At 47.0% G+C, this 27,668-nt stretch overlaps 1 protein-coding gene across 7 annotated transcripts in view; it reads left to right on the top strand.

Annotated features, from left to right (window-relative positions):
• XPO6 (exportin 6) overlaps positions 1-27,668 on the top strand; it is a 61,715-nt gene that overhangs the window by 2,860 nt on the left and 31,187 nt on the right. For all 7 annotated transcript variants that reach the window (XM_082312634.1, XM_082312630.1, XM_082312633.1 and 4 more), the window contains exons 2-6: positions 15,778-15,868; positions 17,239-17,351; positions 21,135-21,332; positions 23,972-24,131; positions 24,544-24,621. In XM_082312634.1, the coding sequence (XP_082168760.1) occupies positions 15,817-15,868; positions 17,239-17,351; positions 21,135-21,332; positions 23,972-24,131; positions 24,544-24,621 (601 nt within the window). In that variant the 5' untranslated portion in view covers positions 15,778-15,816. The remainder of the gene's footprint in view (positions 1-15,777; positions 15,869-17,238; positions 17,352-21,134; positions 21,333-23,971; positions 24,132-24,543; positions 24,622-27,668) is intronic.

The following is a 27,668-nucleotide window of genomic DNA, read 5'->3' as shown; positions in this document are numbered from 1 at the left end:
GTAACTAGCTCCAACTTATGCGCTCAGGTGGCACACTTCAAGCTTTTCTCTTCTTTAATAGAGCAGAAAGTATTAATATGGTTTCCCAGTCAACTCTTAGGATCCTTCGAGATGATTTTAGTGAACCGCTTCAAAATAAATATCGTTTGTGGAACTAGTCCTTGAATGCATTTGTGGTTTGCATCCAAATAAGCTATGCATTTGTCTCATCGCTCATTCTTTCACCCTTTGTCTGCTTCCGCTAGCGAAGATGAACCACCTCTGAAGCCATCAGAGCTCGGTTATGATCTCCTGAGCCGTATCAGTCACCTGGCAAGTGCATTCGTGACTCCCACATGAGGTTGGAAGTCAAGTGATTACCTCTATTCTTCAATTATCTGGGATTTGTATCCCGCCAGCGACTAGAACAGCTTAGGAAAAGGGACTTCTTCCAGGAAATGCTCTTGTGTTAGGTAGCAGATTTAAAGATGACGCAGTCAACCCTTCAGTTGGAGAACTGCAAACAGGCTGCTCAAACCTGTTGGCTTTAGTTACAAAACGAGTTGCTCTTCTTTCAGGTTCTCGCTAGGCCTCGTGAATGTGGAGCAAAGTGGGGAGCAGGTAATAGAAGTAGCAAGAGCAGATCCAAAGGAGCTCGCGTCCCTGTTCTGCATGAAGCAAATATAGCTTGCAAAAATGGAAGTAGGCAGTGGGCGTGTGTAGCTTGAATCTTCCTATGTTTTCCACAGCAGCATCCTAGCTTTTATTTTATAGCCCCTATTACCACCTTCCAGTTTTTTTTTTTTTAGTAGTAAGTGCTGTCATTTTCTTGTGCTTAAAGCTTCCTTTGGAGACCTGACGATGGTTTAAGCCTTCCATTTGCTAAAGAATAAAGTATGTCTGGACTGCAGCATATCTAGCCAGGTATTGGTGGTGAGCCATAGGTTATTCTGGCGCTCTTGGTTACCAAGGAGCTTGCTGCTGAATTACCAAAATAGCTCACATTTAATATGTATGTCAGCGTAGCTGAGCTGGTGGCCCTAAGGTTAGATCAGGTCTGTGGGCTGTGAACTTGGGCCCCTCACCCCAAGGCGGCCATGGAGAGGCTGGAGCGTGGCCAGAGCAGGGCAGCGAGGCTGGGGCAGGGGCTGGAGCACAAGGCTGGGGAGGAGCGGCTGGGGGAGCTGGGGGGGCTCAGCCTGGAGAAGAGGAGGCTGAGGGGAGCCCTCATCGCTCTCTGCAACGGCCTGAAAGGAGGCTGGAGCCGGGGGGGTCGGTCTCTGCTCCCCAGGAACAAGCGATGGGACGAGAGGGAACGGCCTCAAGCTGCGCCAGGGCAGGGTTGGGTTGGGTATTGGGAAAAACTTCTTCCCCCAAAGGGCTGTCAGGGCCTGGCCCAGGCTGCCCAGGGCAGGGGCTGAGTCCCCATCCCTGGGGGGATTTAAAAGCCGGGGAGATGTGGTGCTGAGGGACATGGGTTAGTGGTGGCCTTGGCAGTGCTGGGTTAACGGTTGGACTCGATGATCTTAAGGGTCTTTTCCAACCTTAACGATTCTGTGATTCTATGATAACTATCCCATGTTTGTGGGCCCGCTCCTGATGCCCGCTGTGCAGGCGGCTGAGGACATCATTGAGGCAGGAGGCAGCAGCAGCTTCTTGCTTTTGCAAAAACCCTCTGCCTGGCTGTCCCGTCGCGCTAGAGATGCTGAAATCACCTTTGGGTTGCTGCCTCCGGGTCCTGAAGCAGGTGAGCTATGAGAATGCCTTCCCATAACAAGCGATGGAGAAGACGGTAAAGCTCCCCGTCACCCAGCATGCTGCCTGCGCCGTGGCAGGCGGGAAGCGCTCGCGCACGGCGAGGTGGCCTCTGCTCCACGGGAGGTTTTTGCGACCAAAAGGGAGCTGGAGCGTGTCGTCCCCTCCCCCAGGCAGCGCCTGCTCCCACACTGCTGGCCAATGTGCAGCATCAAAACTAGACCTCTGCGGCGTAGCAGTCTGAAGTTGTCAGCTTTCTGTATATCCCCGTAAAGTACGTAGTTTAAAAATAAAAGTAAACCTTTTTAAAGCCGTTCTGACTCACTCTACTGAGTAGAGAAACAAGAGAATAGGAACTTCGAAGTTCTAGCCTCGGCTCCAACATCTGGCTTCCTTTTTTGGCCTTCAAGTCACGTCGTTAACTTTCTGTGCCCCGTTATTATCCCCGCTTTATTAAATCACGAAACGGGAGCCGAGGCTTCACGCTGGCGAACTGTTTCACGTACTTGCTAGCCGTGCAGCAAAGCCGGCGTGGTGCGCGGCCGGGTGGGCAGCTCTGCCTGCTGCGAGAGCCTCGGCAGGAGCATCTGCCCGCAGTGGCCCCGGGCGAAAGCTGAACCCCTGTGTCCCTTTTGGCAGAGTTAGAAGAAAAGGGAATCAGAATGGAGTTTGTAGCAGGAAAGCTGGTCTCGAGCGTGGCTGTTAAGGATGCTTCCCCCAGAATGAAAGCTTTTTCTCCGAGGAAAATAGCTAATTTAGTGGAATGGTTATACACGAGACCTTTCAGGATCTATAACTACAGTGCATATGCCATATTTCAGAGAGCTGGGTAGCTAAATGTAGGCTGCGCTGTCTCCAGATGGACTAAAAGGTATTAAGGCAAAATTGTTGAGCCTCAAGATCTACTAAACTAGCTCGAAAAGCCTCTTTCTGCTGGGTGATCATCATGGCAATCCGCTGATAAATGAGCGTTGGTTGTTGGGATTATTTTAGTCGGAAAGCATGAAAACCTGCCACGTACCACTAAGCTGATGCAGTGGGGTTCGGCGCTGCAAAGAGATCGCTCAGTGTGCGGGTACCAAAAAGCTGCGAGGAATTCGTGTTCTGTTTGGTTATTTTAATGCACATTATTAGGTGTTGCCATTTAGATCAGGGAGAAGGAGCTGCTCTTATTATTATATTTCTTAATAGATGTTGATATATGCAAAATTTTTAAAAAAGCAGCTTTTACGCGCATAGACTGGTACCTGGCTGGTAGAATAACGTGTCCTAAAATCCTTCCGGATCATTATCCTTTCTCAGTCGCAGATATTTCCTATTAGTAACTATATTTGTATTCGGGTCACCTGCACCCCAGGTGTTAACATGGCAATCTTCTACTTTGGGAGAAAAAAAATAAGGTGTTTGCCAGCTTTCTTTTGTCAATATAAAATGCTTAGAATACCGGTTGTAGAGGTAAAATGTGTAGCAATTGGCTTTTTCCCCTACTGATCATGAAGTTGAACATCCAGGCAGCCGCTGGGGTCTCTTTCTGTGGCCAGGCATGGAGTGGGTCCTCGGGAAGGTCGGGAACGGGGCAGCTTCTCCGAGCCTGGGCTCAGGAGCACCTTTATGAAAGGTGTTTCTGCGGTGAAGCAACTTTTTTCCAACCATACTCCCTACACATGCATCTTTTACTGCTTTCTTTATCTAGTTTTCTATGTGCAGTCAGGATAGGAAGCTTTCACTCCACCTGAAGTGTTTCAGGCTCTTCTAGCAACATCCCAAATTCCTTAAATTCCCCCCTCCCCAATCTTCCCTGCTCCCTCTCCTATGGGGATCGTGCCCAGAATTACATTTCTTTTACCATTTCCCAGCGCTTTGCATTTGTGCCCCAAATGATCTCTTATTTGTTTCAACATCTTCAAGTTTGTGGCTGGGTCTGCAAGTCTGTCTGTATTTTTAGCAGTTTGCCTTAATATTTTATCACGGCTTTAATTGCAGCATGAATTTCTTCCCGAGAAGGATTGTCGTGATTCCTTTTTGTCCCCTCTTTTGAGAAAGGAGCGTACTCATCTGTTTTGTATACTGGCTTGTCAGGACGCCAAAGTCAGCGTTGAATGCAGGGGATGCAGCCTAGAGGAGGAAAGAGTATTTTCTTTTTTCCTTACGAGAGAGAATTTTGTCTGAAAAAATCTGTGTTGCACTTGGTTGATTCTCTCCTGCTTCCATGGGTAAAACCAGAACAGATTTCTTCTGCGTTGCGATACCACTAGTCCTTTTCTTTGGGACTGAGGGCGGTTTCTTCCACTGAAGTTTGTCTCGGTGGTTGTTTCCCTGGAGTCGAAGAACAGCGTGTTTAAAATCAAGATCTGGAAGGGATGCAGCAGAGAGAGCCACAGTAGTGGTTAGCTTTGTGTCGTTTCCCGCCCTGTACCATTGCCCAGTTCCTTCGCTTATGGAGAAAAGATTGAATTTTCTACAATTCCTTGGCTTTCTTTTTGCAAACATAGAGGTGGGGGGGGAAAAAGAGGAGTACGATGCAATCCATAGCCCACAATCTCTGTGGTGCAAATGTGAGGTAGGTGCTCAGCAGCAAGGCTGTTCCTGCTCCCATCCCTGTCTGAGGGCTGCACCCGCGGCTCCTCTGCTCCCGCCAGCATCCCAGGAGACCAGGAGAAATGGTTCGTGATAGATGGGGGAAGGGGGAAGAAGGAAAAGGCTGCTTTTTCTTGTTTCCTGCTGGCGCTTGATGAAGCGGGCTGGGTCATGTTGACCAAAGTCTAGTTGCCTGCCCGTGGGAGCCCCCCCGCTCTCGGGCGGGATAGCCCTGCGCCTGCCCGTGGGAGCCCCCCCGCTCCCGGGCGGGATAGCCCTGCGCCGGCCCGTGGGAGCCCCCCCGCTCCCGGGCGGGATAGCCCTGCGCCGGCCCGTGGGAGCCCCCCGCTCCCGGGCGGGATAGCCCTGCGCCGGCCCGTGGGAGCCCCCCGCTCCCGGGCGGGATAGCCCTGCGCCTGCCCGTGGGAGCCCCCCGCTCCCGGGCGGGATAGCCCTGCGCCTGCCCGTGGGAGCCCCCCGCTCCCGGGCGGGATAGCCCTGCGCCGGCCCGTGGGAGCCCCCCCGCTCCCGGGCGGGATAGCCCTGCGCCGGCCCGTGGGAGCCCCCCGCTCCCGGGCGGGATAGCCCTGCGCCGGCCCGTGGGAGCCCCCCCGCTCCCGGGCGGGATAGCCCTGCGCCGGCCCGTGGGAGCCCCCCCGCTCCCGGGCGGGATAGCCCTGCGCCGGCCCGTGGGAGCCCCCCGCTCTCGGGCGGGATAGCCCTGCGCCGGCCCGTGGGAGCCCCCCGCTCTCGGGCGGGATAGCCCTGCGCCGGCCCGTGGGAGCCCCCCCGCTCCCGGGCGGGATAGCCCTGCGCCGGCCCGTGGGAGCCCCCCCGCTCCCGGGCGGGATAGCCCTGCGCCGGCCCGTGGGAGCCCCCCGCTCCCGGGCGGGATAGCCCCCCGCTCCCGGGGCAGATCTCCCTGCAGCTTCCCCGGGGGCTGCACGGACGGTCGCCCCAGAGCTTCAGGAGATGCAAGGGTGAGAAGCAGACTGCTCTTGTGAAATACCCCAAAGTGCAGAACCATTGCAGATACCAACATCTTGTTTTTCTTTTAAGTGGACTAGAGTTCTTCCTGCATGTGCTGTCCTTTGGAAACATTTAAAATTAAAAAAAAAAAAGGTCTTGCCGAGTTATTCCCATGGTAAGCATTATCCGTGATAGTTTCATTATACACTCTTAAATGCCCAAAACAAGTTGTAATGCTCTTGCCAGGAATTAAACTTGCAATAACGCAGTCTTTTTTCCTCTCTTGGACAGGGAGTGAGGGTCTTATATCATTTTTTTGTGTAGTGTAATCATACCTCCTTGGAAATAGGGTCTGGTTGGTGTAATATATTGGGTAAGGTATAATCCTTCTCCTAAGTTTACCATAAACCTTGCACGGATGTCACTTTGCGTAGTCTGCTGTTGGGAGAGTTTTTCCCCAAGGTAATGGGCTTAATCCTGCCCGGCAGAAGTGGATGTGGGAGAACTACCTGGAAAAGGAGCAGCTGGGCTGTGTCAGCGCAGTTAAAATCTCAGCGGGGGTTTGCCTTTCTGTAGATGGAGCTGCGTCTGAATAGAAGTGCCACTTTAAGAAACATGCTGAATAATTGTTTTCTTCTTACATTCGCTTTCTTTTTTGCTTGTCCTAGTGCTTTCCATTTCCAACTCTGCATATGTGCATACTTTCAGAGACTCCTTAAGTTAGGATTGCAGACAACTGCAATTCAGTGTGTTTATCCGGGTATTTTTGTGAGTTTTCTGTAGGCTGAGATAAATAAAGGCTTATTTGCAGCTTTGCAGACCGTGAAGTATTGGAGAAGCATTTTTAAAAATCTGTTAATGCATCTTGGGCAGCTTAGTACTGATATGCAAGCGTGCCAGGTTGTCAGACTCCTATCACTTAGGCATCTTTTTTCTAGCCTCGGTTAAAGGAGCTGCCACATTTGAACAAGTGGTGAGGAGTGAGCTTTTTAGCATTTTTGAAGTGTCGCATAGCCATCTGTAAGAGCAAGAATAGCGTTCTTTGTAGGAAGACTCCTACAAAGGAGTCTTACAAAGGAAGAGAGAGGTGTGTTTTTTAAAATCGACTTCAACTAAAAAGGCCGTACTTTCTACCTTTCGTAAGTTCATTTTACATGCTGCTGCACATCTGTTGATTGTTCTGGACCATTTGAATAAGAAGATGCAAGCATTTTTCTTAACACCTTTTTATTTTTATAAATAATTCTTGTAAGGAGTTTTTTATTCCCTCCACAAATACCTTCCCCACCAACATACTTGTGTCCAAAATAGTATGGCCTTGGGCTCTTTTTCCCACCTGCCTTTTTAAAACTCAGGTTACTTCACCTAAAATGGCAGGGTGTTACATCCCAATGAGTTGAGTTGCACGCGTGCGTTTGGGCCAGCCCTGTGGTCCTGTTTCTGCAAGCCTGGATTTGCTGACGCAGAGAAAAGGGAAGTGATTTCTACCCCGTGACCGTCATCCCGGAGCTCCCGCACGAGCCTCGCCGTACAAGAAGGGACAGGATCTCCCTCCGAGGTGTCGCAGGCTCGTTTGAAGCGTGGCACATCCTGGGGAACCCGGCGAAGGGAGGAGGTGAGGTGAAAGGACGGACCCAAACGCTGAGATTGCAGAACTGTTCCCTTTAGAGATGCGAGTTTCTAGGCTTCGCTGGAAGAGTTTAAGTTACTTCTGTACTCTGGGAGAGAACCAGAGTCACCTTGCAGTATTTTAGCATCCGGAAAGCGGCGCGTGCCCAGCTGGCCACCCTTGGCAGAGGATCAACCTTGTGTGGTGTCCATCTGAAGAGCATACTGTGACTTTATGGCTTGTTTTTTCTGATAACACCCAAACCAAAAAGTTGGTATCAGTGGTGGCTTAAAAAGTGGTGGACAGCAGCTGAGAACCGTCTGAACCGAGCATCTACGGAGGAAAGCCTCATGACTGTAGCTGGATTGTCAAATTTAAGTCCTAAGTCCAAAAAGTGACGCTGGTGCCACCTGCGCGCACCGGGGACCCCGGTGCTGTGGTGATATGCAGTCGTACGATGCAGAGCATCGATCTCGAGTAGTCTGCTTTGGATACTTCTACACTTCTAATCTGCATATCATTATTTTAGCAACTACTTGTTTGGGGAAATAAGGTGTTGCTAAGTCTTTTCCGGCAGCTAAACCACAATAAATCAATTGGCAAGTCGTCGGCACGTGGCCAGCCTTTGCCAGGCGGCAGGGGCCCGTACATTGCTCTCGTGCTCGTCCTCGGCAAGAGCGTAGCTCGTAACGGTGCTGTGCCTAAATCTTACCTTGCTTATGTCACCTTGCTATGATTTTGTTCCTTCAGTGGGTTTCTAAGAGAATTCCTAGGTGTTGAATTGCTACGCTTGTTGTGTTTCCGTGTAATGAGCAGCTTTTGTATACAGCAAAGCAAAGGCGAAATGCTCGGTGGAGGAGACGCTGGCTGCTGGGCTTGATTATGTCAATTAAGAGTTATCAGTTTAGAAAGAATCAGTCTCGGACACTTGAGCCTGTTAGTCAAAGTTCAACCTTAAAACCTGAAACCTGGGTAACTGAACCTGCCTGTACAAGAAGATTTAAGAAATAAGATCCCTTAGGTATTCGAAAAGGTGCCTGATTACTCGCGTAGCAGGCGGTGTTTACAGGTAAGATGATCTCTTTATCCTGTTTGAGAAATCAGTTTATCGCTGCTGGCTCTCCGTAGCCTGTTCCACGCAGTAGTGTTCAGCCTGTGGTCATTTTTAGTCCTTAGCTGATTTTTAAATAAAAGACATTGATTCCTGAAATGCAGGCTGGGGTGCTGAGTTGTACAGGCAGAAGGGCCTGGAGCAGCGGGGAGATGGAGAGTAGCGTAGTGCCTTTATTCCTCCGTCGATTGCCTTGAGGTAGGACAGTAATTCATGGCTTTTATAGTAGATTTTGTTTTGCTTAAATTGTGGTATAAGAGAAATGAGTTTGCAAAATCTAAGTCTCATTAGTGAACCGCCAAAGTTGCGGCTCTTGAAACGAATGACCCAGGTAAGCGGGTTGTATTCTGCAGCCAGGAGGTCTCTTGAAATGGCACCGGGAGCCCGAGCTGTTCTCAAAGCACAGAGTGAAGCCGAGTCTAGTTTCGGTTCATTAAACCACAAAAACATCTCTGAAACGCAACGAGGAAACTGAGAATAAAGGCCGAGCTGTGTCTTGATACCATCAGCGGCGTACTGCCGGGGAGCACGTATGTTGCAGGGTCTGCGTGCTGTCTCCTAATTTAAGGCTTCTGCCTGAGTTATACTGGTAAGGAGACTCTGGGAATAAGTGTGAAACCCTAAAATCATTAGTTGGGAATGATTAAATGTAGTAAAGAACACTGCCTCTGAGCTGCACGGCTCTGCCGCTCGGTAGCGTGCAATCATCCTTTCTAGAGGATGTGTTGGGTGTCGTACAACTCTTTTAAAAACACTTCATAATTCTGCTTTTGTTGCTAAAAATAATACCGTGCTTCAGTTCTTTCGTGAACTTCCCTGCATCGAGTGACCCGAGGCTGTTACGGGGGTTCACCGAAGCGGTGATAATATCTGTGCTTTGCTGACAGCTCCAAAAGGAAGGCTTTTGTGACCCACACAAGGAGGCTTGAGATGACCCACCAGCTCTCTGAGAGTGTAATGACTAATTTACCCGTTCATTATCATGTTACGGTAGGGCTTGGGCAGGGAGGGGCTCTGAAAGAATTACCCTAGTAATTCTTCAATGAGTAAATTATTACCTTGGTACATATGGACGTTAGGTATATGTATGATTAAATTAGCCTCGACTTGAGTTTCCTTAAAAATTATCTACAGTGCTAAAAAAATTACAAAAATAATAGGAGGAAGAAAATTGAGCAGCTAAAGCGTAGTGGTTTGCGTTTGTATGTGTGTAACTGCTATTAATTAACCGCACAACGTTGGAAGCAGAAGGCTCCGAGGTGGAAGAGGATGGGGCCGTGTAATTTAGCAAAGGATGAGTTATTTTATACCGGCAGCTGCCTTTGTGGTGCGTGCGTGATTTTTCTTTCCTCTTCTCAACCCCATGGCACGAAGAAGGCAGCGCATTATAGCAATTCCTGCTGGGAATGCTGCAAAGGAGGGGGTTTCACGTTGTGTGCTCTCCTGGAAGAGCTGCCAGTGAAGAGCACAAGCTGGTAGATGTAGCCGATACTCGTTTTAGCAGAGCTGGGTAGAATGAGATAAGATCCAAACCTTGATAACCAGGAGGAGGCTGAATTGGGCTGGGCTCTGTCTTGCACTGGCGATGGTAGGAGACAGGGTGGGTAGGAAGAAGGTAGAAGCAGGCTCAAAAAAATTAGGAAGTCAGGGCCGTGCTGGAAAAATATCTACATTTGCTCTCAGTAAATGGTGTAGGGAGGCTTTATGGGCTGGTAGGTGTTAGCTACAGTGTGAAAAGTGCTTCAGCAGTGCAGGTATTGAAGGGAGGGATGGAACAAGAGTAGGCGTCTGCATTCAAAACATGATGGGGTGCAGAGGGGTGGTGAATAACGGCTTCCGAACGGAGACATCCCATCTTCTTTATTTAAAGAGACGTTGAAGGGGGTTTAGATCTGCAGTGAAGGCTTCTGGGGTTCAGCGGCGCAAGCGTTTTCCCTACCTGCCGTTGAAAGAGGTGTTTTTAAGGTTCAGCTTTTGTGGTGTAAAATCCATCCTTCCACCTCCGAGGACGGTGTTCCAGCGCTGCCTGAAGGATGGTCGAAGTCACCTTTGTAACATTGCAGCCACAATTAACATCTTATTTAAAAAAAAAAAAAAGCTTTGTAGAGGGATTACCTTAATTTTGTCTTGGAGTGATAGCCATTTCCAAACACATTAGAAAAAAAAACAAACATAACCCTCCTCTTATAATTGTCATCAGCCTGCCTTGCCGTATTTAGAGCATCGTTTGTATGATCGATACTCTCCTGAGCTGTTAATAGCAAACATTAAAAGGTTAACAGCTTGTGTTTTTATGGCAAAGCATTAGAGGAAAGCTTTCCTCTAAAAGAAACAATCGCTTTAGAGAACATAAAATGAAGTAAAAAAAGATAGGAAGTGAACTCTAAATGAAAGCACTTCTGGAGAAAATGGAAATAGCTTTCTAAAGCACTTTCGTATCTTCCAGAATGATCAGGTACTTTTTTAAGGGAGGGTCGTTGTCTTCGGTTATATGCAAACTGAAATTAGTGTTGTACCTTCTATTAAAGTAAATGTGCAATGTCCAAATTGCAGTCCAAAAAATCATTCCTCTCTTATTCGCCAGAGTTGGATGATTAACTTGTCCTACCCGAATGCTTCAGTCATAGGCTACGGGCTAAACCGAACTTGGAGTCCTGGTTTAAGCAGCAAAGTACAAAGATTTGGCTTCTCTAGAGCCTTATTGAGGTGCTGGGAACTGGAGTTTCAACAGCCTAAAAATGCGGTACGTTAGCAGCTATTACTATTTTTTTCCTTAATCAACAGAAATCAGTTAATGGCTCGTACACCTTCCACTGTAATCGAACAGCCCTGAAATCAGCTGGTGCATCCAGGCTTTGTCGATCCTTCTTTTGGTACTTTGGTGGATGGAGAATGTCTTTGAATGCGCAAGTTCTTGGTAGCAAATCTCATAATTCTGTCAAAATAGGAAGCTGTAGTCTCAGCTGCGAATCCGTCATTTTTCTGGGTGTATGAGACTGCTATTAAAGGTTGGAGTTCATAGATAAATGGTATGAGTAAGCAGCTACACACCTCTAGTTTGATAACTGTTAATGAAACACCTTCAGCAAACTTCATGAGGCAAAACTGGGGATGGTAAGGACATAGATTGACAGTGGCTCTCTCCCACCCTGATCCACATCAAGTCATGCTCGGATCAGACAGGGCAATTCCAGGAACAGCAGGCTTGGGGCAGGCCTGACGCTTGCCCGGTCCGTGCGGCGCGGACCCAGGGTAGCACGGCAGTAGTTAATGGCACCTATTCTGGGGAGGATCGGCTGTGACACATCTCTCCGAGACGCTTCAAGGGCAAGGTCCTGCACCTGGGTGGGGGCAACCCGCGGTATCAGCACGGGCTGGGGGATGGAGGGGTGGAGAGCAGCCCTGCCAAGAAGGACTTGGGGGTGCTGGGGGATGGAAAGCTGGCCATGGGCCGGCAATGTGCTCTGGCAGCCCAGCAAGCCAAGCGTCTCCTGGGCTGCATCCCCCGCAGCGTGGGCAGCGGGGCGAGGGAGGGGATTCTGCCCCTCTGCCCCCTCTGGGGAGACCCCCTGGAGCCCCGCGTCCAGCTCGGGGGTCCTCAGCACGGGAAGGACATGGAGCTGTGGGAGCGGGGCCAGGGGAGGCCACCGCAATGCTCCGAGGGTGGCCCAGCTCTGCTGTGAGGGCAGGCTGAGAGCTGGGGGGGTTCAGCCTGGGGAGGAGGGGGCTGCGGGGAGACCTCACTGCGGCCTTGCCGTGCTTAAAGGGGGCCGACAAGAAAGGGGGGGACAGGCTTTTTAGCAGGGCCTGTAGCGACAGGACACGGGGGGAGGGTTTGAAAGTGAAGGAGGGGAGATTCAGCCTGGATAGAAGGAAGAAATTGTTTACGCTGAGGGTGGTGAGGCACTGGCAGGGGTTGCCCAGAGCGGTGGGAGATGCCCCATCCCTGGCAACCTTCAAGGCCAGGCTGGCCGGGGCTCTGAGCACCCTGATCTGGGTGAAGCTGTCCCTGCCCCTGGCAGGGGGATGGACGGGATGGCCTGGAAAGGGCCCTGCCAGCCCAAAGCGCTCTGTGGTTCTGTGATCCTATCTTGGAAACAATTTCTAGGTCAAAGTATGGATGTCCTACTGGAACACAGCAATCTGTAGCTGTTTGTGCACTAGCATTTAGACCCGCTTGCTCACTTTCATGTATCTCTAACTTGTTCAGCTAACGAAGCTGTGACTGAGGACATCATCTTCAGCTGGAGGTTCTGCTGAGTCTGGGGGCCACCTGCAGGTCTGAGCTCAACCATAGCATTTGGGCAATGGGAAGCGTTGGAGCTGGTGTGGACGGTGGCACGTCAAATCTCACCTTGACTGTTTTCAGTGAATTGCAAAGGTTTTCAGGGCAAAAAGCTTGCATTACCTGCTCTGCAATTCATAGAATTGTGTATTTTATTCTTAAATGGATCACAGAAGAGAGCAACCAGCATTTCCTGGCCATTTGATCCAGCCCTGAGTAGCCTGAGACATCAGGGGTGGAGGGGTCAGATTTTATAACCTGTGAAAATGGGTGGGAAGTATTTCTGGTTTAATAGTTGAATATTTTGGAATGTCTCATGAAGGTGAGGCAAACTGCCAGCCCTTTACCCAGAAAGTCTATAGTAAATTCTGCTAACGATGGTCCAGACTTCATGACTTTGCTTGAAAACCTTGAAAACTGAAATTTGCATATGAGCCAAATGGCTGAATTTCAGAGCAGACAGAAAGTGAAGCCAGTGCTGCTGGTTCTGACTGCCCGTGGGGTTTGATCTTGGAATCGTAGCATTGTTTAGGTTGGCAAAGACCTTTAAGATCATCAAGTCCAACTGTTACTCTTGTCCTGACTGTGCACGACCGAGGCAGTCGTTCATGTCCACGCATTGCTGCTCAGAATCGGGATTCATCGGCATTTCTCTTCCCAGACCCTGCTGATGCTTTCCTGTGCTTCTCTTCAGCACAGAGTAAACACCGAGCCCTAGAAGAAAGCAAACTGCGTGTTGACGTGAGTGCTAATCCTGAGGTGCAGCTGGAAATATTACAGGCAGGTACAGCTGCAGGTCCTACAAACAGCTCTAGTTTTATTATAGCCTCATAAAATAATCTGCTTTCTGGGGTTTCTGGATATAGGTACAGTAAATTTCCTCTGCAGTTCTCCAGCAGCATGTGTCCTCTTTATCTCAATGACCTAGTTATCAGAGCTTGAAAGGTGGGCGATGACCGCATGCTCAAGGAACGGTTAACTTGAGGAATACCCAAAGGCATTAGCAAATGCAGAATGCCGCCCTCCAAGTCCTACATTTCAAAGTTTTTTACGTCCTTCCAATAGCTAGAAGGGGCTGCACTTGGCGTGGCCGTCAGGTAGCACTTGGGGGAAGACCTGGGAGGCTCTCCGCTTTGCGGTGCCCATCCTGGGCTGGGTTTTGATTACTTCAGGCAATTTATGCTACTCCACCTCCCTTTGGCCAAACCTCTGGAACAGCCAGGAGAAGTCAAGGAGGAGAAGAAAACAATCTCGGAGGTCACGCTGTTTCTTTCTGCCCAAGTTGGCCTTGGATTCTGGCCAGCCTGGGCTTTTGACATAAAATGCTTGTGTTGTGCTCTCTGTTTTCTTTTTGCTTTTGACACGTTGAGTGTTGTGATGGTGGTGTTTTGATACGAAAGATGAAGCGTGTTCCTAGGAGTAGGCTCTGTCATCTTCAAAATATCAGTGCCGAGGCAGTTTGAAGTCAGTGGAAGACGTCAGATGTTCAGGATTTGAGAACTCTGCGATTTATTTCCAAAAGTAGGAAATAAATCTTGAATCTTGGAAAAAAATTGACTTAACTACTCTTCCTAAAGGATTGAATTAACTATCCGAAAACGATTGAGCTCTGCCATGCCTGTGTGAAGAGCTAACACTTCTCTGTGAATTTAACTGGTCTTGATCTTGGCCGGTGGAGGGATGGAGTGGGAGAACAGTGCTTCTTACAGAGGACTTTGCATCAAGTTGATCTGCCAAACGTTTGGAAACTCCTCTTTGGGGGTTTGGTATCAGAAACCGCTGGTGAGACTTACTCCGTGTTGAGTAAACTGCAGGGATTTACGGAAATATTGAGTATGTATGTCTGGATCTAGTTGGGAGGAACTCGCAATCATGTGCAATGTCCCGGAAAGAAATTCATAGAAATGGCAGTGTGGCTGTATCCTAATGTCGTTAAGAACTCCACTTAATCACTTTTTTTTTTTAAAGTGTTGCTGTTATCTGGGAGATGGTGATGGACAGGAGGAGGCGGCCGAAGGGCTGGCTTCAAAGGGAAGCTTACAGTGCAAGGGACTGTTTGCAGAGACCGTGTATAAATGGATTAAAGAGGTGATAATGGGTGCTTGATCTTGCTTAAGCTGGCAAAGTGGCTTTGATTTGATTGTAGGTTATTTTAAGCCAATTTCCCACTAACAGTGTTTCTTGCTAAAATAGTCCTTGCTTTCTAGAGCAGGGCTTTAAAAAGGAAAAGGAGGGGAAGGAAGAGGAAAGGTAGGATGAAATTCAGTATTCCTTTGCGAAGTAATTGAAAATGCACGGTGTCCTACAGAGCATCTCTTTCCAGTTGTTTGGAGAGTAGAGCTGAATTTGTGTTCCCACGCTGTTGTGTTGAGTTGCCGGTTCTCCTGGGGGGTTGATCCCACCCCAGGCTGTTTGAGGAGGGTCTTGGCCCCGTGGTGGTCCTTGGGGAAGCTGCCGTACGTGGAAATGGGAACTAGCAGAAGCCCGTAGTGTTTCTGCAAGTTGTCTGACTTGCTCATCTCTTTGCAGAAGACTGCTGGTCATGGGGTTTGTTTCTGTTTTTATCTTTTGAGGCAGAGCTTTTGGTTTTCTTTAATGGTTTGCTTTGTTTCTGTGCAGAGGAAGGTCGGTGCTTGAATCTCAATGTATTTATTATTGATAGCATGTGTTGAAAACATTAGAGGAATGACTAATAGCATGGTCTGTACTGTAGCAGTACTGTTTTCTAAGGCTATCCATTACCAGGCTTAGACCGTAAGGGAAATGCGGCACAGCTGGAGAGGCAAAGCTCAGTGGTGCGCTGTTACTAGAATAAAATCATCCCAGCTCCAGAGTTGCAAAACTGTAGTGACCTTGCAAGGGCTGTATACTAATTCTGATAATTTTATTTTTTTTTTTTAGGACTTATAAACACTGAGCTGTAACTGATGAATTCCAATAATAAAAGCTAAATTTGGGGATGGGGGGGGGATGTTCTTGAGTCAAATTGATGAATACTTGTATATCGCTTTTCAAAAGTTCCTTAACCATCAGTGTTGCAGGTGGTGGCGTGGCACCGAGGCAAAGAATAGGTGTCAGGAGTCCTCTCAAAGTTTGTGCTCCCCGTGCAATCGCTGTATTTATTATCTCTAAACATCCGAAAGCATCTTCACTTGAACTTGCTGGTTTTGTGAGAATTATCTGACAAGGACGAGCTAACTTAAAATTACGAAATGCCACCAAAAAAAAAAGGAAACTTCTTGTATTGTTTTTGTTAGTTAATGCAGCTGAGGAAATGGTCCTTCATGTCCAAAGCTTTCATTTGCAGTGGACAAATCTTGTTGCTACTTGACACCAATGAGCAGTTTAAATTCCAGATTATTTTGCCCTCCCCCCGGACTTCGTGCTCATGTTGGTTTTTGGGTGCATCTGTGACCTGAATGGTACCGACCTCCTGAGTGCAAGTCAGAGTGGAGGTTGGTTTTAACTCCTTCCTTTAAATATCGTTCCCAGGCATCTGAAGAGGCCTCGCTACGGGCTCTGGAGAGTCTAATGACAGAGTTTTTCCACAATTGCACAACGAATGAGCGGAAACGCGAGATAGGTGAGTTCATGCCGCTTCTGAAGGCTGGTCCCCTTTGCTTTCTGCTGCCTGCGGACCTCAGCAGAGGTAACTTGGTTGTGTGAAACAAATATAGCAGCGGAAAGTGCTCTATCTGAACTGGCATCTTGGCCTCTCCTGCTTATGTATGAACTTGAAGTAAAGGCTTACGTAGTTTGGGTTTCGGAGATCCCATGGCAGGTCCTATAGATAATTAATACGTCGGTAACTGCTGCTGTGAGCATGGAGAGGTGTTTTTTTTATCAAGGGTAGTAAGTTGGATAGGGTAGGAGGAGGATGTTATGGTTTCCTCTGCCAGTACATTGTTGAATTGCATGTCCTGGAAAACCTCTACCTTCTGCCTAGAGATGGAGCATGGACTTCAGATTTCTTCAGCATTAAGAAGGGAAAGCAGAAGACTGTCCTAGTTGATGAAATGGCAAGTGGGAATAAACAGTGAGGTTTCATTTTGGCCAGTATTATTAAATGTGTCCTTCTGAAAACCAGCAGAGATCTTACAGGTGCTCTAGATTAGCTTCTTGCATCTGTGGTTAACGGGTGTCAATGGGCTGTTTGCTTTTATTCTTGAGTTTCTGTCATCTCTGTAACTTCAGTGCCAAAAGTATAATCAGCATGAAAGACTTCTCCCAGAAATTTGGTGAAATAAAGAATAAGCAACTAGGCAAGTTTGGGGTTTTTTTTTTTCCCCTATTGTGGAGATCTGCTGCTGTGGAAAAGGTAAAAGTCTTCAGCATCCCCCATTTTCCTGCTTAAGTTGCAGGAAAGAAACCAGTTGATTAAGGCTTAAATTTGATTAGCCTGTAAAACAGCCCTTGCAGCTTTTCCCTTTGCCACATTCGGTACGTAGTCACTTGATGTGAGATGACCAAATCCTGTCCCTGAGTGTTTGGCGAGGTTTCTGATATGCTGACATACAACAAAGGCGATGGCTCTTGGAGCAGTTGCCTTGAAACAAGGGTGTTCTGTAATGCTCTGTGATCTGAAGCACTCCTCGTCTTTCACAGGGACCTGGTATCCCAACATTTGGCTTTTATAGATAAAATGGTAATGCTCGTAGTAGATTTTTTGTGTGTGATTTGCTTTAATATTCAGCCATTGCTCTGGTGTAGTATTTATGTCAAAACTGTATTCTAAAATGACATACCTGTTTTGTTTTCATTAAAGCCTATTGTTAGATAGACTTTGGAGTGTGATTTAATTTTTTTCCCCTCCTCCAGGTTGTTTGAGTCATTCTCTGAACATGGGGTTTCTTCCATGCTCCGTGTGTTATTGTGCTATCGGTATACGTTGCTATGCATTTGTTTACAGCTTAAGAATTTTAATGTAATTTTTTTAATACTTTCTTTTTTCAGAGGAGCTTTTAAATAACTTTGCCCAGCAGATAGGAGCCTGGAGATTCTGCCTCTATTTCCTGTCAAGTACGAGAAACGACTATGTAATGATGTACAGTTTGACTGTGTTTGAGGTAAGACGTGTGCTGTTGCCTGCTCGGTGCATTTTCTGTCTGGTGCAGTTTTATATGGCAATCGATTTTATTTGAAAATGTTTGTCTAAAACGGCAGTCCTAGTAAGTACGGTGATAAAGGATGCTTTTATTGCTCTCTCCTAGAGAGGCTGCTTAATGGCAGGCTAAGAGTAGGGGAATATGAATCTTTGTACACAAATTGAAGAATTAATTTCCTGGCATGTCAAAGTACAAATTACCTACAGTTTCAGAGGCTGCTTGAGTTTTCTGCACAATGCTTTTAAGAGTGTTATTGCTTTTATACTCTTTTTATGGTCAGAAATACGTGTGTGATTACCTGATACTAGCTACTGCAAACTTTAATGCTAAGAGGGATGACAAAGTTGCTTTTATTTTTCTGACATCTCATAGTTGTGGTTGATGCTCTTGAACTACAGCCCACAAGCTTATGTGGTAGTTGTAGAGGTAAGATCTCTTTTAGAAGACCACATCCCACTCTTTACCTATTTATAAAAGAACAAAGTTATGGTTAAAAGCCTAAATATTGATTTGTGTATCTACTGGAAGAAACAAAAGTATGCTGTGAACAGCTCTGTTTTATCAACTCATTTCTCGGTGAGTGATGCAGAGTCTTTCCCTGAGGATATTCTGGGGCTTGGTGAGTGTCGCGGCTCACCCTGGTCCGTTTGGGGCCGCTGGGTTGGCAATCCGAGCTCTCTAAACCTGGTTTTATGTCCGCAGTGGGCCACTTTTTAGATAGAGCAAACAACTCTGTTCTTAAAAAGTTGCGTCGTTTTGACAAATTATCCACGTTGTTGTTGACTTCTTCACTTAAAATGTTCACTTTATTTATCATATCAGACTCGCAGGGAGTCTGGACTCGATGTGCAAACTGAATCTGGTTTGCCTTCCTCTCAAAAAGGAGTAATCACGACAAACGGTATGGGAGTTGTTCCCTGCTCTGGGGATGGGTGTCCCACAGCAGCAGCCTGCAATAATTAAACTGATTTTCATGAAGAGGAAAACATCTTTGATTACTGAGCCTCTGCTTCTCTGGAGGGGGGGTTGGGGGAAAAGTAATACTGAAAAAATAACTGTGCCCAGAACTAAGCAGAACAAAGAAATCGCTGTCCGAGTGTAAAGTGAGGGACATGAGTCCCCAGCTCAGCTGAGAGATTAGGATCTCTCCATTGCGGAGCCCGAATTTCCAGAGTTAACTACTGTAGTGCTGTGTGTTCGACTGGTCCTCATAGCCGTAGTCTATCGTAATCTCCAGTTCATCAGTCTTCAGCTATCTGTGAGTACTGAATGTCTGTAAAAGCATGTATATAAACAGAAGAATCATTCCTAAAACTTCCTGAGAATGGTGTATTTTCTAGAATGTCTAGCAAGTTAAAAGTGGATCTGGAATAAAAATCCTCGTGGCCCCCCTCCAGATGAACTGGTTTTACTTCTTGCTTTTGGAAAAGAGAACATCTTCCCCAAAACACTTCACAGGTGGAGAAAGCTGCCACTTTCAGGTCAAATGAGTAGGACAAAACTCAGTGGGCATTAAAGCATGAATATTAAAGCTAAAGCATCTTCCAGTTTTATTGGGGCTTCTGAGACTCTCGTTCTGCGTTCACATTGAGGACTCATTTGGCTGGGTCATCGTTGTTTTTAAGCAATAATTCTGGATCTTCTGTGCAAAAAAACCCGAAAAGCAACCTCTTTGAGGCACTGAATGTATAAATATACCTCTGTACAGTACGTCTGTACTGTGAATTGGGTCTGCTTTAGCCACAAATAATCTTCCATTTTCTGCAGCAAACTCCTTCACAGTATCTCTGTGGGATGAAGGGATTGTGTGCAGCCCTGCCGAGAAGGACTTGGGGGTGCTGATAGACAAAAAGCTGGCCACGGGCCGGCAATGTGCGCTGGCAGCCCAGCAAGCCAAGCGTCTCCTGGGCTGCATCCCCCGCAGCGTGGGCAGCGGGGCAAGGGAGGGGATTCTGCCCCCTGCCCCCTCTGGGGAGACCCCCCTGGAGCCCCGCGTCCAGCTCGGGGGTCCTCAGCACGGGAAGGACATGGAGCTGTGGGAGCGGGGCCAGGGGAGGCCACCGAAATGCTCCGAGGGTGGCCCAGCTCTGCTGTGAGGGCAGGCTGAGAGCTGGGGGGGTTCAGCCTGGGGAGGAGGGGGCTGCGGGGAGACCTCACTGCGGCCTTGCCGTGCTTAAAGGGGGCCGACAAGAAAGGGGGGGACAGGCTTTTTAGCAGGGCCTGTAGCGACAGGACACGGGGGGAGGGTTTGAAAGTGAAGGAGGGGAGATTCAGACTGGATAGAAGGAAGAAATTGTTTGCGCTGAGGGTGGTGAGGCACTGGCAGGGGTTGCCCAGAGCGGTGGGAGATGCCCCATCCCTGGCAACCTTCAAGGCCAGGCTGGCCGGGGCTCTGAGCACCCTGATCTGGGTGAAGCTGTCCCTGCCCCTGGCAGGGGGATGGACGGGATGGGCTGGGAAGGGCCCTGCCAGCCCAAAGCGCTCTGTGAGTCTGTGATTCTATGATCTCCCGCTTTCAGGTTCTCCAAGCTGTATGCCTGCCGATGGGTACAGACATTGCCTCGGTAGCAGCCCTCCTCGCTAAGTTATCCCGAGAGGCTCAGCTCCTAATGCTCCAGAGCCCCTAAATGGGATCGTCGCGTGGCAGGAAAGCAATTTGCCACTCTGCCTTCTTATGGATTTTGTCCGTCTTTAAGTGGACTAAAAGCTTTCTGTTAAAGTGGTGCCCTGCAAGGCAGTCACTCCCACAGCGACCTTCCAGCTTACTTCAGGAGACCTGGGTGGCATCAATCATCTAAAACCAATCTTGCTTTTTTTTTTCCCTACCTGCTTCCTACAAGGCTATGTTTCCGCCTTTAAAGGGGAAAATCGGGGTGTCCAGGGTTAAAAGATAGTGGAAATACTTTATATTCATGCCAGCTAGTTCTGCTTGACCCAAAACCAGTTAATAATGGTAACGTGCTGGTTGCTGTCACTCGTCATCTAATGGAAATGCTGGTGCCTGCAAAGAGATATCGGTAGCAATTTCTGGGGCGTTGAAACTCATCTTCTGTGACGCTGATGTTGGAGGGCTTCTACAAATCTGATGGTGTTGTGGTGGGGGTGGGTTTTGGGGTTGGTTTTTCTTTTGGTAGAGCTCGTCCCTATACGCTACGTGACCTGTAAGAGAGAAGCTCAGCGAGTTTTGTTCAGCCGCTTGAGCCACCACGGTCTGCGGTTGCTGGAGTACCCCGTTAGGTGGCAAAGCTTATTCCAAGCTAGTTACTGCTGCGGGGTTTGCTCTCGATTAGGCAGAACAAGAGCTGCTTAGCTTAGTTTGCACACCCTCACCTCTACGTGTTGTTAAGGATGTCAGGGTGGTACGGGACTGCTGAGCAGTTAAAGCATCTTCAAGTTCAGCTCTTTGGCCAGCGAGCCTGTGTCAGAACTCTAACGAGGGAAACATCTGCTTAGCCTGCTAATACCTCCTCGTTTCCTTATCTACAGGTCTGCCCATGGTAGCAGAGAAGGTTGAACTACATCAAACGTAGATGCTTAAGTTTTTAACTGACCGTGCTTGGACGGATTTGGAAGCTATAGCCTTTTCCCTGCCTGTGCATCGTGTCAGGGCAACACCGGGGCTTGAGATGCAACAGCTCTGCCTGGTGCTCTGTCCCTGCGTTACGTGTCCGTGTTCCCTCGCTGTGTAACTTCAGTGGAGCATGTCTGAGATGAGCTCATTTGGAAGGTCTGTTTCTTTTCCAGAACCTAATCAATAAGATGTGGCTTGGGGTCCCGTCTCAAGACAAAATGGAGATCCGCAGCTGCCTGCCCAAGCTCCTTCTAGCTCACCATAAAACTCTGCCTTACTTCATCAGGAACAAACTCTGCAAAGTCATTGTGGATATTGGCCGGCAAGACTGGCCCATGTTCTACCATGACTTTTTCACTAACATCTTGCAGGTAAGAAGTTTCTAAAGGGAAAACTTGGTTTCGTTCACAGAGAGATGTTATTTTGTTTCCTTCAGTAGTGACTTCCCTTGAAGAAGATTAAATAATTGCGTGAAAAATGAAGCTGCTTGTTAAATTCCTTTAACTTGGCAAATAACCCCTAGCTTCCTACATGTTACACTTCTAGTGGTGCAAGTTTTTTGACAAAGGAACAATACTATGCAACAAATATCAACTGCACTTTGAATTTTAAATATTTAGGAGTAGTTGTTGAAAATGTAGGGGTTGCAGGTTGTTCTTTAAAGAAAAAAAGTCAGTAAAACTCTGGATGCATCTGGATGGTTCTTAAAAGCAAAGTTTTTGAGTGTAGCTGTTGGAGATTTTTCACTCAATAGCCAAAGATACCCTAAAATCTTTGGTACCTCGTCATGTAAAGTCACTAATGGAATGTTGTTGGGCTGTTTAAGAGGGCTCGTGCAGGCAGACTAGAGTCTGTATTTGAGGATCCTGGCTGAGACAGTGCCATTAGTTTGAATGTTGGTTGTAATTCAGCATCCTCAGAGTGAAGCCTGAGCCGGGCTAACAGCTCACTGCTGCTGGAGCCGAACTAGGCTGGTGCAAACCTCCTCTTCTGCTTTGAGTACTTGTTTCCAGTTCTCTTAAAATTGTTCATAATGGGCGTGAAGAGGCTGAGTGTAAACTGAACTGCTGCACAGTCTTTTTCTGCTGACATAATTACCTGATTTGAATGCAGCTATGCCCACAGACAAGCCACAAGGCAGTTACTTAAATAAATCAAAGTCCTTGAGTGTCAGGAGTTTAAGACAAATGGATCTAGTATTAATTGCAAAATTAAAAAAATACTAACTTGGCCTGCAGAGCAGCTTGTTACTAACTGGTGTCATCTCTTTTCAGATAGCTTTCTGTAGTCATGTAGTGCAGCATGCTGCAATTTTTTCCTGAATTGTCAATTTGACAATAAGTGCTCCGAGACAACTGTCTACACTTACAGTTTTGGCTTTCATTCCACCTGGATCTGAACTGAAATGCTTTCTGAGCTTCTACGGGCTTTTCTAGCACTTTGGAGGTTATCTTAAGTGATTGCAGAGCCCACTTTAGGTATCTATTTTTCCTTAAGCCGTCTCCTTGTGAAGTCAGCTGCGGAGGGAAATGTTCCCATAAATTAATTTCTATAGCAGACACCTTCCAAAAATGTTCTGAGAAAATGGAAGAAAACCACTAATACTGAACAACAAGACCTCAAAATAACGAAGAGTAGCACAGGAGCAGAATGACTTGCTTTTAGAGTTGCAGATGAGTCCTGCCTCAAGACTTTCTGCTGAGATCATTTGAAGCAACTGTTTGATTCTTTAGCATTAAATTGTATCCCAGTACGCTAGGTAGTCTCTAAAACTTTTACTGAACCGTTGGAGGGGTGGAGAAGAAAAGTAACTGGGACTATTGTATTGTCATTATGCGAAAACAGTACTTTTACATAGAAAGTGCTGCTTCCTTAGAGCTATAAAATTTGTTTAGTGCTACTGAAGTGCCAGTGCATGGTATTGCTAAACTTCCTGGTATTGTCAGAAAACATGCTGAGAGAAGGTGTTCAGTCTCTTAGAACTTACTAACGAGTTGTGTATTTGATTTAATTCGTTAGCTGTCTGCTCCTGTGCCGTCGTGCTTCCTTTCTGAAAGCCGAGCTCGGACTAAGAGCTTTTAGATGGGCTTTTTTCCTCACGTTTCACCCAACTGTGTAGCCTTAGCGGCGTTAACGCAGCCTGTCTCTGGTTTGGTGGGTCAGAGAGATTAGGACCGGAGTCAGCCTGTATTACAGTATTTATGACTTCAAGGATTAGTTGTAGTAATTGTGATTGGCTTTAGACTTTTTTTACTCCCAGAGGGAGCAGTGCATGAATCGTTGTGGATGTTCCAGGTCAGCAGTGAATAGCAGTGTTGTCTTTCAGCTGAAAATAAAACTTTGTCCCACTTGAATGTGTCTTTAATATCCCAGTGGCTAACGAAGGCAAAAATCACCGCTTTCTCCGCTCCTATTCCTGCATGTGGTGGAAGTTACTCTTCTTAGGGTAAACGTGATTTGCCGTTGGAGATGCAATAGAGATGCAAGGAGAGGTCGGATCCCTTAGCTGTGTTCTGGTGTCATCTGATATTGGCTGCAGCTTCTTGTCTGTATAGGGAGGGATGGGCTTTTTAATGGGAAACTGCTTGGCCGATGGTGCGGGTTCCCGACCTGAGCGTGGCTGCGGCGGCAGCCCGGTTACGTGGTGAAACTGCTGGTGCTGAGGCAATTCTGAGAAGTGATGATGTCAGCAGAAGGCAGTAAACAGAAGGAACAAACTTACTGGTAAACACGCTGGAACGTGTGCAATGACATTATGAAAGGTCTCTTGAAACTCCAAGGATTCCCATGGTACTTGAACTGTTGCAACACTATAGATTAATGTTTCAAGAAATCGAATATTTGCAGTTCTCTTCCCTTGACATGCAGCACTGCAAACTGCGGGGACTGATCCTCCCTCAGTCTGGAAGCACTTGTAAACTGCTCATAGTGTTACAAATCCCCTGTTTGTCAGCTGATAGCTTTGCAGAACCTTATCATCACATGTTCCATCCATGTCTTTTCCTCTCAGTTAATTCAGTCTCCTGTGACCACTCCCCTGGGACTGATCATGTTGAAAACTACTTCGGAAGAACTGGCATGTCCGCGGGAAGATCTTAGCGTAGCCCGGAAAGAAGAGCTACGCAAGCTGCTCCTAGACCAGGTGCAAACAGTGCTTGGGCTCCTCACAGGTATGAGTTACAGCACTTACAGCATTGAAACCAATGTCCTCCTGCACCGTCCCCAAGATGCTAGCAAGCTTGCGCGTTCTGGGTTCAACGAGGCAACGTGTGGGCGATGTGGTGGCTGCTCCTGCAGTTTGAACACTCAACTCTACCCTTAGGCATTTGGGTCAGCTTACTGTGAAACAAGCTTGTGTAGCAGAGCAGCTGTACAGCTACATATGTCGCCCTCTTTATGAAGAGGGATTGAGATTGCGTGTATAAACACTTAGCAATTTCTTTGAGCTCACTAAGAGAAGACAATATTCCTTGTCAAAGCACTAAAGATGTGTTTTACCAAAGTTCTCTTGCAGTCTCCAGTGTCTTTGTTAGATCCATCTGTCTTTTAGCAGGCTGTTCTGAAAAATATCTCTTTGGCTAGGTATTTTGGAAAGCATCTGGGACAAACACAGCGTTACTGCTGCCACTCCACCACCATCCCCAACTTCAGGAGAAAGTGGTAAGGATGGCTAAAGCTACGCGATATTATTTCCATGTATTTAAACTTGCAATATCAGGCACGGATTCCTTCCTTTACACTCTAACCTCTTGTAATAACCCTTTCCTAGAGCTTTTCACAGGCCAATACATTTCTGGTTGGAAAGACAAACCTGACATGAAGAAGCAACTTTCACCGCAGGGGATGCCCCACTGAAAATGCCACCTCATTGAAAAGCGCACATATAGCTTCTTGTTGTCCTCAGACAGCAAAAAGCTTTCTGAAGCGTTAATGTAAAATGCTCTGACATCAGTGAGTTGGCATTGTCCTCTATGAATTTCAGCTGTAAGCACATCAAAAGCCAGAGTGGAGCAAAACCGAAGCCCTAAGTTAAAAAAAAAAAAGTGGCTACGTCTTTGTGCATATATATTGTGAAAGTTTGTTTTCTGCCTATTCCTGTTAGTCTTTTGCGTGGGTGTTTATCTGATCTAAACTCATTTACATATGTATTTCTTAGTTACCTTCAAAACAGAGAATATATCTCTCTGTCCTTGTATTTGGCGTACATTTCGCTTATCCCGTTCAGGCTAAATAGAGGATACGTGTATAGGGTCACCCCGGGCATAAAGCTGGTCTTGATGATGACCGGTTTCTTTTGTGCCTTGATGTAAGACGGGTCATTTTTACGTTCAGCTTGCCCAAGCATTGTCCAACAGATTGTGGTGCCTTTGTTCTTGCTTCTTGGAAAACAAAGCAAGAAGAAATCCCGTGATGCAGTGAAATCAATACGTTGCCTGGTCTTGGCTCTGCTTTTAACAAGGAAAAAGAAGGGCTTAAGCTCTGGAAACCTGTAACACCGGGTTGTGCGTACAGGGGAGGTGAAACACGTGTGGATCTGACGTTTCTTTCTCCGGGATCGTACTGATATCTTGTTTTGTGAGTTCACACAGTTGTGTCAGGTCCCTTTTTCTTGCTCGTCTTTGGGACCTTAAACAGTTAATTGAGAGTTGCAGATCACTTCCTTGTGGCCAGATTGCACCAGGCAGCCTAAGACAGCTGCTTGTGATAAGCTTTTGTTAATGTTTTGGTAAGTGTTAAAGCTTCCACGTTTAAGTTTGAGTTGGAGCAGAATTTCAAGTGCTGCTTTCCTGTAGAAGAGCTTAAGATGCTTTCATATTTATATACAAAACATAAACTTAAATGGGAAGAAATATTTCCTTGGTTTTAGGGGGGGGGGTGGATTTTGCTGTAGCTAGCAAAAGTTTGGAGGAAAAAAAAAATCTGGATATTAGCAGAAAAGAATAAAACTTGTAGTGTCCCTTGGCAAGAGTGAACGTGCTGCTTGGAGAGGGCAGGAGTGCCTGGTGTGACGTTGAGTAAGATTGGGGTCCAAGGCCATGCCTGCAGGAGGAGGTACCGCCCCGTCAACAGCAGGTTCCGGAATTATCTTGGAAAAAAACTAACTCTGGTTTGTTCTGAGGTGCTAGTAGCTTAAACCGATAACAACCCAGGAAATCTACTTTGTTTTCTAGAGTTGTAATAGAAAAAAATAACGAGTGGAACAAATTCTGGGCTGATTGTCAGTGGCAGCCTGGTTGAGATGTCCTCTCAGGTCCTTGGTGAATCGCTGGATGGTGCTTGTGCTTTTCGTCCCCCTGTGCAATCCCCTCGTGGTGCCTTCAGATCCTGTTTCTCAAAGTGAAAGTATGCTGCATTTCTCTTCTGGGTCTTTCCTTTCTCCCCTTCCAGGCAAAACAAACAAACAAACTTCTTACGCAGCATATTTTTCAAGATAATTGCTAGTAATTAAAACTACACTGGCAGTTCCTTTAGAAGCTCAGGCTTAATTTCAGTGGGTCTTGCCTGTGCAAACTCATTTATTTGAAACTGTGTTTGCTTTTTTTTCTCTGTGCTCTGCCTTAACTACTCTCTCCATGTTAAAACTGGTTGTGCTTCACGTTCTTGAAGTCCAGTAGGAAGAGCATTGAGTGCTTCCCTCTTGACCACCGCTTGCTCACTTTGTGTTTTGTGAAGGACTCCTTTCTTTTTCTTTACTTTCTTTACTAACCAAATGTCCTTTGGGTCACTCTTTGGTGACACGATCGGTCGAAAGACTCCCAGAGTGGAGTAAGAGCACCGATGGGTTGCTAACGTGGAGCACCTACGGGGCTTAAAGCTGGACCCGCAAGTCAGTCGCAGCGAGTGGCAGTCACGGCGTTGCACATCTGCCGGCCTTTGTTTGCAGGCAGAGTCGAGCGCGTGGTTGGAAGGTGAGCTGTGGGACAAACATGGGGTTAGTGAAACTCTGCATTAAATTCTAATTGTTTCTCTGTCCTTAGAATTTGTGAAATCTGTAAGCTGACCAAATCTCTTCACCCACGTGTTGTTATATTTGAGTCTCACTCGTGCAGCAAAGTATTCCTGTTTACTGGTGACAGTTAAACTTTTTTGTTGCTTAGATGAGGCAACCTTTTTCTCTTTACATTCAGGTGAAATTAAAGGTGTTCCAAAAGGCAAAATAAGCTTCAGAGTCCCTATAAATGTTTAATATCTTCCATCAGAGCCAAAATCTCTTTAGGAACTTGGAAAACCTATGCTTCCTTTTTTTACAGAGGAAAGCAGAGTGAAACGGTTACTTGCAAGTCTTGCATAGTTTTTAAATAGCACTTGAAGACAACGTTAAACTCATTTCTCGTACCACTTAAGCAAAGGAACTCTGATAATGTCCTACGTTGGGAAGCATTTGAGTTATTGCATCAATATGGAATTTACTCGGCAATAATCTCTCAGCCTCCAAGTGTTGCCTTTGCATGATTTATAGCTCTTTACTTGATGGGTCCCTTCCTTAGGCATATTCGCTCACGTATGGTAAACAAATGAGCAACAGCGATGTTTGCTGCTGCGTACTTCTGCAGAGCTAGCCTGATCCCTGCCCCTCCCCGAGAGTTTTCTCCTTGGGCATGAAGGCAGTTGATCCTGTAAATTCATCGCTTGTTTGCAAAAACACCAAATATAACTTAAAATCCCTTAAACTCTGAGCTTCGCTAATTTAACTTGGGTGCAAAGCA

Source organism: Platalea leucorodia, assembly GCF_965183815.1.
Source record: "Platalea leucorodia genome assembly, chromosome: 5".
NCBI lineage: Eukaryota > Metazoa > Chordata > Aves > Pelecaniformes > Threskiornithidae > Platalea > Platalea leucorodia.
The sequence above is the reverse complement of the archived record's forward strand: the minus strand, read 5'-3'. Positions and strand labels throughout refer to the sequence as shown.